This window comes from Heloderma suspectum, chromosome 4 (genome assembly GCF_057233095.1).
Source record: "Heloderma suspectum isolate Gila_16-S chromosome 4, 16-S_ref, whole genome shotgun sequence".
Classification (NCBI taxonomy): Eukaryota; Metazoa; Chordata; class Lepidosauria; order Squamata; family Helodermatidae; genus Heloderma; species Heloderma suspectum.
Genome location: NC_139461.1, coordinates 280,312,426 through 280,328,857, shown reverse-complemented (window position 1 = coordinate 280,328,857; position 16,432 = coordinate 280,312,426). Strand labels below are relative to the sequence as shown.

General features: G+C 43.9%; 1 protein-coding gene across 3 annotated transcripts in view; it reads right to left on the bottom strand.

Moving 5' to 3' along the window:
- The window catches only part of RPN2 (ribophorin II), a 48,376-nt gene that overhangs the window by 12,999 nt on the left and 18,945 nt on the right, over window positions 1-16,432 (bottom strand). For all 3 annotated transcript variants that reach the window (XM_084853948.1, XM_084853949.1, XM_084853947.1), the window contains 3 exons: window positions 5,443-5,534; window positions 2,738-2,852; window positions 816-1,010 (listed from right to left, as the gene is read on the bottom strand). In XM_084853948.1, coding sequence (XP_084710074.1) covers window positions 816-1,010; window positions 2,738-2,852; window positions 5,443-5,534 — 402 coding nt within the window. The remainder of the gene's footprint in view (window positions 1-815; window positions 1,011-2,737; window positions 2,853-5,442; window positions 5,535-16,432) is intronic.

Sequence of the window (16,432 nt, the reverse complement as noted above, 5' to 3'; positions counted from 1 at the left end):
CAACTTGAGTGCTGGATCTGGCTAGGTATAATTTCATCATAAGGATTTACATTGGGCAACATCTCAAGTCTGAAACTAACCCTCTTGTCCTTCTACAACTGGGAATGCCATGACATCACTATTTTTCAAAAGGCTCAGGACAGTTGGGGTAACAAAGTGGACGTTAGGGTAAATAGTCAAAATACCTTAACATACATGGAGTTACTCCTTAGCATGGTTTTTATCCTTCTTACAACCAAGTAAATTAAAGCATGCTAAAAAGAGAGTTGATTTCTTTGCACATAAAAAAGTAGCAAAAAGGTCAGAGTGGGATAGTTTTAACCTCTAACAGCAATTGTGAGCAGAGAGCCATGGTTAATTTGGGGGGGATAAAGAGAGTGATATGCTGGCAACAATACCAACTACACTATTTGGTGGAGCCCATTTACAGCACTGTTGGTATATTTATTTTTATAAATATATCAAAATATATAAGTGTATATATTGGGGTATACACCCTAATAAGGCAAAGACCATCAGTGTTACGCAATCTGGTGCCCTCCAGATGGGTTATACTACAATTCCCATCATCCCCAGCCCATTGCAAGCTCTAGTCCAACACAACTGGAGAGCATCAGGCTGGGGCAGGCTGGATGGCATAATTTCTGCTCATCTATGTAGGAAAAAAATTAAGTTGATTTTATTTGGCTCTAGGTCATGCTTGTTCCTTGAAGTTACAACTGACATAATAATCTAGCTCCCCTTTCACTGTAGCTACTTGTCTCTACATAACACTGATGCTGAAGGTAGGGCACTGTACAACTGCAGCAACATACCACATTCCAGAGGATTGGGTTTTCCAGAGTAGCATCACCAATGATCAAGTAAAGAGTGTAGGTCCCAGAGGCTGAATCAAACTCAGTTTTTCTCTCAGAGGTGTCCAGTTCAAACTTGTAGATATTTTTGCTGTCTGGTTCTGCAACAAACACCACCTCCTGCCCAGTCTTCTGATTGTGAAGCCGTACAAATGTCTGAAAAAAGACAAATGATTAAACTTAGCTTCCACCATCACAGCATCGCAAGGCTTTTTAGTACCGTCCTTATTTCAGCTGGTGTAAAGGAGACAATGCGGAATATGATTTACTGCTCAAGGAGAAATAAGATGTTTCTTTCAGAGCTTGGGATGAACTCCAAGGCTCAATCATTTTCTAAATGATTGCTCCCCAACTGCTACACTAAACACATGGCAAATCATGCAAGGCTGAGCTGGGGAATGTTGAGAATGTCACTCTGTTTCACATTTCACTCTTTGAATATCTCTATTATAATTAGAAGGTGGACTATGATTACATGGCATCCACTTTTCTCAAGAGGACTTCATGTTTTTGGCAAGAAACTGGGATCCTCCTCATGGGCTCATTCCCAGAAAGGTTATTTGGATAACCTATTCTGAAATTGTATGGTGAAATAAAAATAAAATAATATATATATATATATATACACACACACACATATACATATACATATACATACACACACACACACACACACACACACCCCAGGTAAACATTCATATACATCCCAAATTATCTGGAATAGATCAGGAACTGTGAAGAATACGCTATGAAACAAAGGCTGCCTTGTAAATTGCAAACTATGGAGGAACCATTTGTATTCAGGGTCAAAATGTGCTTTTATGTATTTAAAATATTTCTTGGCCTCCTTTCAGGGCAGAAGCCCTCCCAAGGCAGCGAACAAATATGAAACCAATACAATATACAATAAAACAGTAAGAACACAATAAAAACAGCAATAAAAACAGCAACAGCAGCAGTCATATCAGGAGAAAGCCAGAGCAAAATAATATGCTTTCAAGGTATTCTTAAAAGCCTGCAATGATGGAGCATGGCAGACCCCCAGTAGCATTATGTCTTATATATGTTTATAGCACTAGGTGGGGAGGTCAGTGGTAAGCACATGATTCACAGCCATCTCAATTTAAAAGGATCCCAGGTAACATGGCTAGATAAAGAGGAACACAGGAGGCTGTCTAATACTCACACTGACCATTGGTCCATTTTGCTTAGCATTGTCTACCCCGACCGGCAATCACTCTCAAGTCAGCCTTCCCCAAGCTGGTGCCCTCAAGATTTTTTGGGCTACAAATCTCATCATTCCTCATTGCTGGCCATGCTTCCTGGGGCTGATGGGAATTGAACTCCAAAACATCTGGAAGGCACCAGGTTGGGAAAGGCTGCTCTAAGGTCTCAAGCAGGGGTCCTTTCCCAGTCTTTCTAGCTGAGATCTTTTAACTGGAGATATTGTGGATTCAACCTGGGACTTTTTGTATGCAGAACACGTGCTCTACCAGGTTGCTACGGCCCCTATGGCCCCTTCCCCACAGAGCTCCTGCCTGCAAAAGCAGACAGCAGTGGATTAGCTGAATGAATGGTTTGACTTGGTGTAAGGCACCTCTGTATGTGGACATGTAAAGTAAATGTACTTATTATTCATGTTTTTCCCCCAGTGGTGCCATGCTTTTAGGACCTGGATCTAGCAAATCACAGACAATATATTGCCTCTTTTATCTCAAAACAATTTGGGGCGAGTGACACATTTATCTCTAGTATCTCTACCATCATCCAATCAGATTGAAACATTCAGATAGGTTTTCAAACCCCTTCCAAAAGGCTCCTTTGCCAGCGATGTCCCTGTGGGTTGCAACCAGGGGACAAGGTACTGACATGAATAGACTAACCTGGTGAGGGATGAGTTCTGCTCCTGTGTTCACGTCGATCAGCTGGAAGGACAAGGCAAAATTCTGATGGCTGTCAGCGGTGAAGGATCCTTTGGCTTTGGCTGGGTAAGTGACTCTGAATGAAGAAAAGTTGACTGCCATTTAGAAGTGAAAAAAGTTAACTGCTGCTGAGGAGATCAGGCTGGTCCTTCCAACCCCACTCATTACTCACTTTTTGTTGCCAGCATACTGATAGCTGAGTGAGCTGGAAAGTCTCAGCCCAGGCCAGTGCCCGTCCTGAAAAGCAGGGTCAGGCAGAAGATAGATCGGAATCTACTGATAGATATCTGGGTGATTTGCAGTAGATAGACAACTGGGGGTCAGAAACTTTTGCCTAATAATAGCAGCAACTAAATGTTTTTTCCCCTTCCTCAAATTAGGCTGCTGAAAAAGAATGCTTAGGGGAAAACCAGGAGTGGATTTGCACGTGAAAGGATTTGTAAGCTTGTTCCTGTACTGATCACACATTCCTAGGGCAAGCATGTGCTTAGAATCATAGAATAGTAGGGTTGGAAGGGGCCTATAAGACCATCGAGTCCAACCTCCTGGGACCCTGATCTTTAATTCTTAAGTATATGCCTGCCCACTGAGCTACTACTTTGCACTGAGCTCCAGCTGGTGGACCTCAGAATTCCAGTAAAAAAAAAAAAAGCAACGCAGATCTCACAAGCCTGAAGTCTGCTCACCCATGCTGTGAACGACAGGAAAGCTACAGGAAAGTTGTTTGTTTGGGACAGTTTTCTTTCCCTCCTGAAGCCAGCTGTGAAGAGGCTGGTTATGCTGCTCCCTCAACCCCATCTACTAGAAAGGCATGGGCGATGGAAAACAATTTTGTTTTCGGGGTGCAACATTTTGTGTGTGCACGTGCAAAAGTTAGGAGGGAGGAACAGACCTGAGTACGCTTGTGAAAGATTATATTTTTGCCAGCCCACTGTGGTCCACATGTTCATCTGCCCACCAAAAAACAAAGAAACCTAGTACTTCAGAAATTAGCCAAGTGACCTAGACAGAGCTCAATATAACAGGACTTATCAGGGCTCAGCCTTAGAATTAGTTTTATTACATGTGAAGTAATAACCACAGACAGTCTTTTGAGTATGTGCAACCCAGCAACGAATACAATTTAGCTGCACACACCTAGGATTAGGGGGCAATCTTTACATATCAGATGGTATGACTTCTAGGCAGGCTGAGATATATGAGGGAATAAGGAAAAGGGTGCCAACCTGCCTGCTGCCCTGTGTTGTTCTGGAAATGAGCATTTCTGGGGTTATTATTTCAGGAACCACTAGTTTCTGTTGTGCTAATGGTTAGTTCTGCTGGCACAACAGTACTAGAATATACAATCAATAAAATAAGTAATACAAACAACTAATAAGTCAGCAAGCAAATATTAAAATCACAAGAGAGGGAGAGAAGAATTAAACCAAACCAAAACCATGAACATTTTAACAATATGCCAAAATGCCAAGGGGGGGGGGGTGCAATCTTCTCAAAGTAGGGAGTTCCACAACCTGAGTACTGCAACTTTCCTGTGTCCTGACCAACTGAGTCTCTAATGGCAACAGGACACGGGGCAGGGTTCTGAAGACTATCTCAGTGGGCAGGCAGGCAGGCTCATCTGGGAAAAGGTGGTCTTTCAAATAAGTTTGTCTCAAACCATTCAGGGCTTTATAGGTGATCAGCTCTAAAGTGGGGCAAGTATTTATTTATTTAAAACATTTATTGGCCGCCTTTCAGGGCAGAAGCCCTCCCAAGGCAGCTTACAGCCATAAAATGCAACTAGGAGGAAGGGGCACATTAGAAGAAGGAGGAAAGGGCAGAGTGTGGCTGGTGGACTAGGGCATCTAGAAGAAAGAGCTGAAGAAAAGATGGTATGTGGCTGGTGGAGCCTGAATGGTCTAGGCTAGATCTGAACTTGACTGAGGGCCTGCTGGAGAGTGTGATGAGAGGAACAGGAAAAAAGGGATGGGCCCAACCAGCCAGTTCAACTTGTTGAGGAGGGGCATCAGTCGCAGCTAACTCTCTCTCTCTGTGTACATGGGGCACCCTGTGCGAAGAGGGAATCACCTGCTGCCCTTCCTTTGTGGCCCGATCCTTTAACTTTGTGCACTTTGGAAAGGAAGCAAGCAAACAAGCAAGGATGTAGGAGGCAGATGGGAGAAGTGAAAGTTATGGGCATTCAGCACCCAGGCAATGTCCCTTGCCACGCTGAGTGGCTACATCACCAGTCCCTACTTGACACTCCAAATTTTGTAGGGCTAATTGCTTTTAAAATTCAGACTATGGCCTGGTTTGCATGACATATCGGGCTCACCATGGGTTAACTCGTGGTTTGTAGTAGCATTATGTTAAGGTTGTTTAACCCTCAAATAACTCACAGTGGCCAGGTATGACAACACAGCAACCCTGATTGCTCCGATTGGGGGTTGCATGTTCAAAATGTTGACTGACACACACAGTGGCTGATTGGGGGTTAAACAACCCACAGTGAGCCTGGCATGTTGTGCAAACCAGGTCAGTGTGTGACTACCACAAATAGGAACAACCTAAAATAAAAGGTTTACCAAGACAGCTAAAGAATCTTTCTTCAGTACAAAGTTGACAAAGAGCCTGGATTCACATTGCTGTCATTTAGCATTGGGTTGTGCCTACCAATATTTTACCTGGTTGTTTTTGGTGCAATGCTCTGATCTTTATCCACAGTAAAGAGATCCACATTTGTAATGCCAACTTCTGTTGAGACCTTGACTTTCAACTGCAAACAAGAATTAAATCAAAAGACTATGAGGTCCATGGATAGTCTGGTGCTGAATGCGGACACTGTTCCCCCGCCCCTTCCCTCCAAGGAGCTCGTGGTGGCATAACTGGTTCTCTCTCCCCACCCCAATCTCCCAATCCCTTTTTTATTCTCACAAAACCCATACAAGCTAGGTTAGGCTGAGAGATATGACACAGTAAGAAATAAATCTTGTAAACTTTATGGTAATTTGGGATCAGGGTTTCCCTGTCCTAAATCCAACACTTGAGCCACATCACCACACTGGCTCTCTGAGGGCAGAGTTACATTCTATGGTCATAAAACTTCCAGCAAAAAAAGTGATCTTCAGTTATGATGTTGTTGGCAGAAATTGCCAATACATTTTCACTTTTTTCTATGCAATCATGAGGTCTAGGAACATGTCCTCTTGCTTAAAAAAAGTAACCCAAAACATCTAGACACCATACATAAGGACAAGATTCTAACATCTAATCAGAACAAAGATAATCTACAGGAATAAAAATAAAAAAGTGAAAAAATATCAAAATTATGATAAATTGATTCGGAAAACCATTATCAATAAAATCGCCCTTCATCAGCCACAGAATTACTTTTTGGAATCACTGTTACCAAATACTTGTACTGTTGTCATTTAAAAATCTTAGCGTGAACGAATAATTTTCACCATAACATTCTTATTCTATACGTCAGCATTTGTGGCTTTCTGATGAGATCACAACCACACAGATCCCCTGCACACAATAAGCCAATCAAATGTACTACTATCCTTCCATTTTAAAAGCATCCATTCTGTAATACTTCACTAATAAGGCAGTCTCCAGAAACAATTTGGAATAACTTTCTTCTGTTGAATGACTGTAAAAGCGGCATGTCAACAGACAAACATCACAGCATGCTTTGAGGGCAATTCAACATTTGTTTAGATAATGAAAAACACACACATCATTGAATGCAGACACAGATGCTGGCAACGTAAAATCTCTCAGCAGGGGGACAGTTCAAGTCAGCAGGAGAACCAATTCTATACTTCGACACTAAGATAAAAAAAAAGAAAACAAGAAGGTGCATTTTCTGCAGACTCATGTGCAACTGAAACCTTCTCTTACTGAACTAACCAACTTTCTTTTCTGGAAGGTACGTCTTTGTGTGTATATCTTCCTCTTACATTGTTGCCTCTTTGTTCCAAATAGCTCCTAGGACGCTGTTGTACAATCATGTAGGACTATTCAGGGATATGACTGTCCTTCGTGTTAGATGTGTAACAGCTTACATACATGTGACAATTTAGACGTGCACCCTGAACATATTGGGGATTTTTTAAACTTTGAGTCACTAAGCTCAATTGTTTGCCAGGAATTAAAACATAAGAAAATCAGTTCATTTAAAAGGGCTTAAATGAAAACCAGCATTTATCAGGTTAATAAAAGCCCCCAAATACCATAAGCATTAGCAAATATATGTGAAATAATGGCTAACAGAAAGAAAAATATGTGCTGTATAATTTCTTAGTGAGCGTGTGTATGCCTATCCAAATATAGAAGAGGAGGAGGGGACGGACAGAGTTATGACCCAACTGGGGAATCTCATGGTGTTGTTGCAAATGAGTCTTAGCAGTGGAGTTAAGAGTGGATTTTGAGGGTACAAAAAAGTTAACAGATGGGAAGAAAAAAGGAGAGAGATGGTTGTGAGTATATGAGGAAGGGTAAGTCACAGTAAGGAAGGAAATGCAGGGGAGGAATGAAAGGAATTCAGATTCACTGAATGCATATGCATTCAAACCTTGGTAAGACCCTTCATTCTCGGACTATTAAGATGGATGCTGCCTGAATATTTTCAGAGAGCTACAAATCAGGCTCGGCCATAACTGATATATTTTCAAATAGCCCTCAAACCCCCAAGGACTGGTTTTAAAAAAACCCTCTACCTTGGTGTTCAAAAATGCCAGCACTCCCTGAAGGCAGGTATCGTGGAGGTGGGGGAAGAGAGAAAGAGGTTCAAAGAGCCAGATCTCTCTGGAGCCAACCTTTGAAATGGAGGGCTTCTCTTTTGCCCAGTTGAGGCTGGAATGGAGCCTTCTCATTTCAATCCTGTTTTGGCACAATATTGGGGTTTAGGCATCTGGTAACACTCATGGTTTCTCTGGGGTGTGTGTGTGTGTGTGTGTGTGTGTGCGCGAGAGAGAGAGAGAGAGAATGAGAATGCATCAGTCTCTCTCTCTCTCTCTCTCTGTGTCTGTCTCTGTCTTTGTCTCTCTCTCAATATCAGGCAATGCAGCCTTTCTGCTCATGACACCAGCCTCAAGTTTAGATCATAATTGTCAAAAATTCTGGTGCACTAAGTAGAATTAATGCTAATGACAACCTTTAAAAAGCAGCCCTTCTGACAGTTTTCCTCACTAACAATGTGGCTTATTATTAGGCTGTGTTCATACAGAGCCATCAGCATTAATGCACTGCCCCACTAGTGCTCCCTTATGCTTCCAGAGTGTTTAAGCAGCACCATCAATCCATTTCTGATGCTCTAAGGGAGATTATTATTCCAATTACCACATTGATTTTGATGTGTATGGCAGAGGTCAGCACTTGTAAACAAGTGCCTCCTTCTAGCTGTTCCACGCTGAGTGAGCAGGAAGACTTAAATGCTAATTTTTCAATTAAGTAGGCAACTGAGGGTAAAAAAAGTAACACGCAGAGTAAACAGCACTTGAAAACACACACTACAATTGCTTCCAATTGCAACTACTGCTGTGGCTTTGGGAATGACTTTGTAAAGAGAAACTGGAGAAAAATATAAAGTGAAAACAGCATGAGAAAAAACTCCAAAATCCAGTTACTTTGCTGGAAACAACCAAATATCGTGCAACAGTAAGCAAGCTACAGGATTTATTTATGTTTCCCACCATCAAGATACCCCTTCATGGATCACTGCCTTGTTGTGGTGAAGAGGCTTGCATAACTCAGTGAAGCCATAAGCTATGCCGTGCAGGGCCACCCAATATAGACAGGTCATGGCAGAGAGTTCTGACAAAATGTGGTCCACTGGAGAAGGAAATGGCAACCCACTCCAGTATTCCTGCCAAGAAAATCCCATGGAACGTGACGCCAGAAGATGAGCTCCTCAGGTCAGAAGGTGTCCGATATACTACTGGGGAAGAGCAGAGGGAATTTCCAAGTAGCGCCAGAAAGAGTGAAGCGGCTGGGCCAAAGCCGAAAGGACACTCAGCTGTGGATGTGTCTGGTGGTGAAAAGAAAGTCCGATGCTGTAAAGAACAATATTGTTTAGGAACCTGGAATGTCAGATCAATGAATCAAGGTAAGCTGGAGGTGGTCAAACATGAGATGGCAAGATTGAACATCGACATCTTGGGAATCAGTGAACTAAAATGGACAAGCATGGGTGAATTTAATTCAGGTGACCATCATATCTACTACTATGGGCAAGAATCCCTTAGAAGAAATGGACTAGCACTCATAGTCAATAAAAGGGTGAGAAAAGCAGTACTGGGGTACAATCTCAAAAACGATAGAATGATCTCAGTACGAATCCAAGGCAAACCATTCAACAACACAGTAATTCAAGTCTATGCCCCAACCACTGAGGCCGAAGAAGCTGAGGTGGATCGGTTCTATGAAGACCTACAACACCTTCTAGAACTAACACCAAAAAAAGATGTCCTCTTCATCATAGGGGATTGGAATGCCAAAGTAGGAAGTCAAGAAATCACCGGGAAAACAGGCAAGCATGGCCTTGGTGTGCAAAATGAAGCAGGACAAAGGCTAATAGAGTTTTGCCAAGAGAACACGCTGATCATAGCAAACACTCTTTTCCAACAGCACAAGAGGTGACTCTACACATGGACATCACCAGATGGTCAATATCAAAATCAGAATGATTATATACTTTGCAGCCAAAGATGGAGAAGCTCTATACAGTCAGTAAAAACAAGACCTGGAGCTGACTGTGGCTCAGATCATGAGCTTCTTATTGCAAAATTTCGGCTTAAAATGAAGAACGTGGGGAAAACCACTAAACCATTCAGGTATGACCTAAATCATATCCCTTATAAATATACAGTGGAGGTGAGGAATAGATATAAGGGATTAGACCTGATAGACAGATGACTGAGGAACTATGGACGGAGGTCCGTAACATTGTTTAGGAGGCAGCAACTCAATCCATCCGAAAGAAAAAGAAATGCAAGAAAGCAAAGTGGCTGTCTGAGGAGGCTTGACAAGTAGCTGAGGAAAGAAGGGAAGCGAAAAGCAAGGGAGAAAGGGGAAGATATATCCAACTGAATGCAAAGTTCAAGAGAATAGCAAGGAGAGACAAGAAGGCTTCTTAAATGAACAATGCAAAGAAATCAAGGAAAACAACAGAATGGGAAAGACTAGAGATCTCTTCAAGAAAATTGGAGATCTCAAGGGAATGTTTTGTGCAAAGACGAGCATGATAAAGGACAATGAAGGCAGAGACCTAACAGAAGCAGATGAGATTAAGAAGAGGTGGCAAGAATACACAGAAGAACTATACAGGAAAGATCTGAATGTCCCTGATAGCCATGATAGTGCGGTCACTGAACGTGAGCCGGACATCCTAGAGAGTGAAGTCAAGTGTTGGACTCGAAGGCCTTGTAGGCCCCTTCCAACCCTACTATTCTATGATACTATTCTATGATTCTAAGTGGGCCTTAGGAAGCATTACTAACAACAAAGCTAGTGGAGATGACAGTATTCCAGCTGAGCTATTTAAAATCCTCAAAGATGATGCTGTTAAAGTGCTGCACTCAATATGTCAACAAATTTGGAACACTCAACAGTGGCCACAAGACTGGAAAAGGTCAGTTTACATTCCAATTCCAAAGAAGGGCAATGCCAAAGAGTGTTCAAACTACCGCACAATTGCACTCATTTCACATGCCAGCAAGGTTATGCTCAAAATCCTACAAGCTAGGCTTCAGCAGTATGTGAACCGAGAACTACCAGAAGTACAAGCAGCGTTTTTGAAGAGGCAGAGGAACTAGAGATCAAATCGCCAACATTCGCTGCATCATGGAGAAAGCAAGGGAATTCCAGAAAAACGTCTATTTCTGCTTCATTGACTACGCTAAAGCCTTTGATTGTGTGGATCACAACAAACTGTGGCAAATTCTTAAAGAGATGGGAGTACCAGACCACCTTACCTGTCTCCTGAGAAACCTGTACGAGGGTCAAGAAGCAACAGTAAGAACCAGACATGGAACAACCGATTGGTTCAAAATTGGGAAAGGAGTATGACAAGGCTGTATATTATCACCCTGCTTATTTAACTTATATGCAGAGTACATCATGAGAAATGCCGGGTTGGATGAATCACAGGTCGGAATTAAGATTGCTGGGAGAATTATCAACAACCTCAGATACGCAGATGATACCACCCTAATGGCAGAAAGCGAAGAGGATCTAAAGAGCCTCTTGTTGAGGGTGAAAGTGGAGAGTGCAAAAGCTGGTTTGAAACTCAACATTAAAAAAACGAAGATCATGGCATCTGGCCCCATCACTTCCTGGCATATAGAAGGGGAAGAAATGGAAGCAGTGACAGATTTTATTTTCTTGGGCTCCAAGATCACCGCAGACGGTGACTGTAGCCATGAAATTAAAAGACGCTTGCTCCTTGGGAGGAGCAAACCTAGACAGCATAGTAAGAAGCAGAGACATCACCTTGCCGACAAAGGTCAAAGCTATGGTTTTCCCAGTAGTAATGTATGGCTTTGAGAGCTGGACTATAAGGAAGGCTGAGCGCTGAAGAATTGATGCTTCTGAACTGTGGTGCTGGGGAAGACTCTTACGAGTCCCCTGGACTGCAAGGAGGTCAAATCAGTCCATCCTAAAGGAAATCAACCCTGACTGCTCATTGGAAGGACAGATACTGAAGCTCAAATATTTTGGCCACCTAATGCGAAGAGAAAACTCCCTAGAAAAGACCGTGATACTGGGAAAGATTGAAGGCAAAAGGAGAAGGGGATGGCGGAGGATGAGATGGCTAGATAGCATCACCGATGCAATGAATATGAACTTGAGCACACTCCGGGAGAGAGCGGAGGACAGGAAGGCCTGGCGTGCTATGGTCCATGGGGTCACGAAGAGTCGGACACGACTTAATGACTGAACAACAACAACCATCAAGATAGGGCTCTTATTTAAAGTTGAAACAAGAAGCAACAGCTAGTAAACAGAATGCATCTTTTTGTTCAGTATCTGAATCACTAAAACTTGAATAGGAAGTAAAAGTCCCTAATGATCCATTTTTACATCCTTTCTTTATTCTATAGATTGTTATATAGATGGTGGTTTTATATTCTGTATATTGGCAGTAGTTTCATTCTATAGATGCTTCATGGAATATTTTCTAGCAACCACGATGTACCATCGTAAACCTGAATATAGTCCTACTCTTATTTGCTTGTACAAGATGTGACAGGTGCTGTACAGAACTCGTAGATAATGATTGATTCTAAGCTCTCAGAGCAGAAAATAAATAAGATGGAGTGGGGGAAGGATGTCATAATCTGGTCTTTCAGCAAGGGCAAAAATGTAATGTAATGCTAGGCTACCTATTAGCAGACAGCACAAGATACAGAAAGTCTTTTCAGAAGATGGAGTTAGCCTGTTAGACAAGACAGGTAGACAACCTGAGAGATGTCAAATGCCATTTGGTTTAAACCCTTGCCTGCTGAGTTAACAGGCAGTTTCTCTAACCACCATGCCTCCAGAGGCAGCTCTACAGTTTTACATAAGAACACACTGGGCAGGTTTGCATGTCACTTTAATCCATGGCGGCGTCTAAGCTACTCACAGTAGCTTATTTTGATAAATAACTCACTGTGCCCATCATACGATTGGACAAATAAACTACTGTGTGTAGCTTACTCCCCCCACCCCCGCCCTTTATAGTCCTCCTGTCTGGCTGGGTAGGTATCCCAGCATCCTTTCTGGTGGAAACCATATCCCATTGTCCCTCACACCACTGCTACATCACCTGCCTCCCCCTGATTGGCCAGCTTCGCGTGAGGGGTGTCTTCTGCTGTCTCTGCCAGCTCCCCACCGTTCTCTACGCGATATTGATCCTTAGTCCCCCCCCACATTGCCCCATTTCTCATTGCCTTCCTCCCCAATCCTCCCGTCCCTGTGGTTTTCCAAGCCCTTCCCTTATTTCCGGTGATGTGCACCAAAAAGGGGGAGGGGCTCTAGCTCCTTGAACGTTTGCTGGAATGGGGCGAAAATTTATATGTGGGGTATCCTCATGGGGACCCACCACATGCACTATTATTTATTGCATTTATATCCCGCCTTTTTTCCTCCAAGGAACCCAAAGCGGCATACATAATCCTCCTCTTCTCCAATTTATCCTCACAACAACCCCGTGAGGTAGGCTGGACTGAGAGTCTGTGACTGGTGAGCTTCCTGGCTGAGTGACAGGTGAACTTCCTGGCTGAGTGGGGACTTGAACTGGGATCTCCTGGCTCCCAATCCAACACTCTAACCACTACACCTCACTGGCTTGTGCAACTTTGATTTTCAGCAGAAAAATGTGCTGGAACAGGTAGTTTCCTTCCCCAGGGTTCCCCTACAGTTCCTCTCCCTCTTTGCTCCCCTCCCTCTCACACCTTACTCCTAACTCGCCACCCCAATGTCCAAGCCCCTCTCCACTCGCAAGCAACAAAGCAACATAGAATAAAAAGAGACTATTCATTGTCATACGAAGTGGCATATTGATTTTATTTAGCTTCTTTGGCTTGCTTAAAATTGGGTTTGCTAAATCCTACTTTGCACCAAAAAGGGGGGTAACAGCTCTATACTCTTGAAAGTTTGCAGGAATGGGAGGAAATTTCATACACAGCTTTCCCTTACGGGGAGGCACAAAATGCAATACCAAAACAAAATGCACCACCAAAATGCACGAGCAAAACCTACTTAGCACCAAAAAATGGGCGGGGGACCTCTAAACCCTTGAAAGTTTGCAGGACCGGGAGGAAATTTCATGTGCAGGCAAGTGATGCACAGCAAAAACCCTGCATGGCTTTGCCTCTCCATGAGAAACACGGGGATTGTACTGCATGGGAAAATCTTGGGGAGGTGCACGGTTGCAAGACTTGGGCAATTTGCTCAGCACTTCTCTGAAGGTGGGGGAGCAGATGGGTGGCAAGGGAAATGGCAGCTAGGCAGACCTCAGAAACAGAGATTGCCCGAGAGGAGCAATTGAAAGTGACTGCTCTTGCTGAATGACTCTGTGGGTGGGTTTGCACGTTACTTTAAGCCATAGTGGCTTATAAACTACACACAGTAGCTTATTTTAAAGATAGACCACTGTGCCCCATCACACAATCGGGCAAATAAACTACTGTGTGTAGCTTATTTCCACCCCCCTTGCCCATCCCTCCTCCTCCGTCCTCCAGCCCACATCCCAGGGGATCTGGTGGCAGGCCCGACTTGTCTGTTGCCAAGTCCCCCTTCCCGGCTCTGATCACGATGGCGATCGGGATTGGGTCCCCCCTTCTGCCCCCCTTTTTGCGCACAACTGGACTGGGGATATAAAGAAAAATCTGAAAATCGGGGGGGGGGGGGAGAACCTAACCCACTGCCAAGGACTGTGTTGCCCCCACAGTCCTTGGGGGGGCCCTTGGATTTGGCCCCCCAACCCCGATTTTCTGCATAGGGCACCTTTAAATCCCCAATGCAAGTCAATGGGATCACCTTCATTGACTTGCATTGGGGATTCAAAGCATCTCATCCACGAAAAGACAAACTTCTTTTTTATATGGCAAGGAGGGGAGTGCCGGGGTGGGGAGTAGTGGGCCATATGGAGGCCCCCACAAGCCCCCCCCCATCCCTGCACAAATGGGAAACCCACAGGGAAGTGGGTGATTTTAAAGGGGGTGGAGGAAAATGCTTACAGTTACCTGTGGGGGCAAGCCAGTCCTTGGCCAGGGAATGGATTTTGTCCACCCCAACCCTGATTTTCTTCATGGGACACCTTTAAATCCCCAATGCAAGTCAATGGAGGTGAGCCCCACTGACTTGCATTGTGGATTTAAAGGGCTGCTTTCCCCCATTTTCCCGGCATGTTTGGGTAACATGCAGGGGTACAAGGGGGGTGGGAGCTAGTATCCGTTGGTTTCTCACTGCTGCACATCTGTGCAAACCTGGGAACCTGAATAACAAAAAACACACCATTTCCTCATGTGCGCAAATGGGAAGCCCCATCTGTGCACATGGGAAAAATTATGGGGAAGTGTAGGCAAGGTTCAACAAACAAAACAGGGCTACAAACATTTTAAAAAAGGGATTTTACCCCAATGAGAGCCGGGAAGGGGGCATGGTCAGCGGCTTGGCTGCCACCACGAATGTTGATTGTGCCCCACTGGGTAAGAGCGGCAGGGGTTTCTACCGCTCTTGTCAAGTGGCTCGCTGGCTGATGCCCTTTAGCCAAACTGGAGTGCCAGACAACACTATAAGCCAAGGTGGGTAAAATTAACTTCACTGCAGACCGTGGCTTATCAGGGTGGTTTATTTTAGCTAGTGCTGTAAGCTGCTTTGGGAGGGCTTCTGCCCTGAAAGGCAGCCAAGAAATGTTTTAAATTTTAAAAAAATCCACTGTGGTTGGGGGGAAGCCACACACAGATGACACGATAAGCCATTGTGGTATTTTCCAAAAAATAAACCATCGCAACTTACCGTGTTGTGCAAACCCAGTCTGTAGTTTAGCAATTTAACCCACAGTATGACAGATGACACGCTAACCCATGATGGGTTAAATAACCCTTACTGCAGACGATCAGTTACCAGGGTGGCTTATTTGGGGTAAATAAACCATTGTGGGTTGGAAAACAGCTCATAGATTACATGCTAGCCCACCATGGGTTAAATAAATCATAATGGGTTAACGTGTTATCTGAACCCAGTCAATGAGTCACAGTAAAAGGTATTGCAGCATGAGGCTAACTGGCTCCTGTCCCGATATAGTCCTATCCACATCCTTAGTCTGAGCAATGCCATTGCTGGTTAGTGGGTGCCCAGATTTTTGTACCTTGTCTCTATGCCTCACTTCTGAGCATAGGTCCTGAAGCCTGACCACAACACAATCTTCAACACAGCCAGCAATATGGCAGTAGCCTGGTTTTCCCCCCTAAGGAGCGGTGTTAGAACGTATGCACTCAGTGCAGGGAACCTACTCCAATATGAGCCTGCCCATAGGCTTGGGTCATCTTCAAAAACTCTCCTCTTAGAACCTTTGCACAGGGCCTCAAGCATCGTTGGGGTGTGTGTGTGTCTGTGTCTGTGCACACGCGTGCTACAAACATAACACAGGACCCCATCCACACACACCACAATCCAATTCCATACATACAATCTCATATGTCCTAAAAGAAACATTATTTTCATTCTGAAATTATATTGTCTACATTTCTGAAATTACACCATGACCACACTAGGGCTTTTCTACCAGGCCCCCTTTTGCTATTTTTGTTCCAGCCTGAAGAACAGTCCTACAAAACCTGCTGACTATAAATTGGCACAGCACTGGCTCCCCTTGTCTCTGGATCAATGTCCCTGATTATGGTGCTTTGCCCCTCCCACCAGCCTATGCATAAAGAACTCTGGGACTGATACTTCTTGAGAGGGCATGTCGCATAAGGAAGCAACACACCTCTCTGTCTCTGAAGCTACAAGATCTAGAGTTTCCTGTATAAGCTAATTCTTGCTGTTCTAGTGAAGGGCCTAGGCCAGCAGCTCTTTGTTCAGAATGATACTTGTTCTGCTCTAATACCGCTTCCGACTGGCTCCAGCAAATCCCATAAGATCTGTACAGTAGGTACACTGATACAGGAGAAGAGGTTT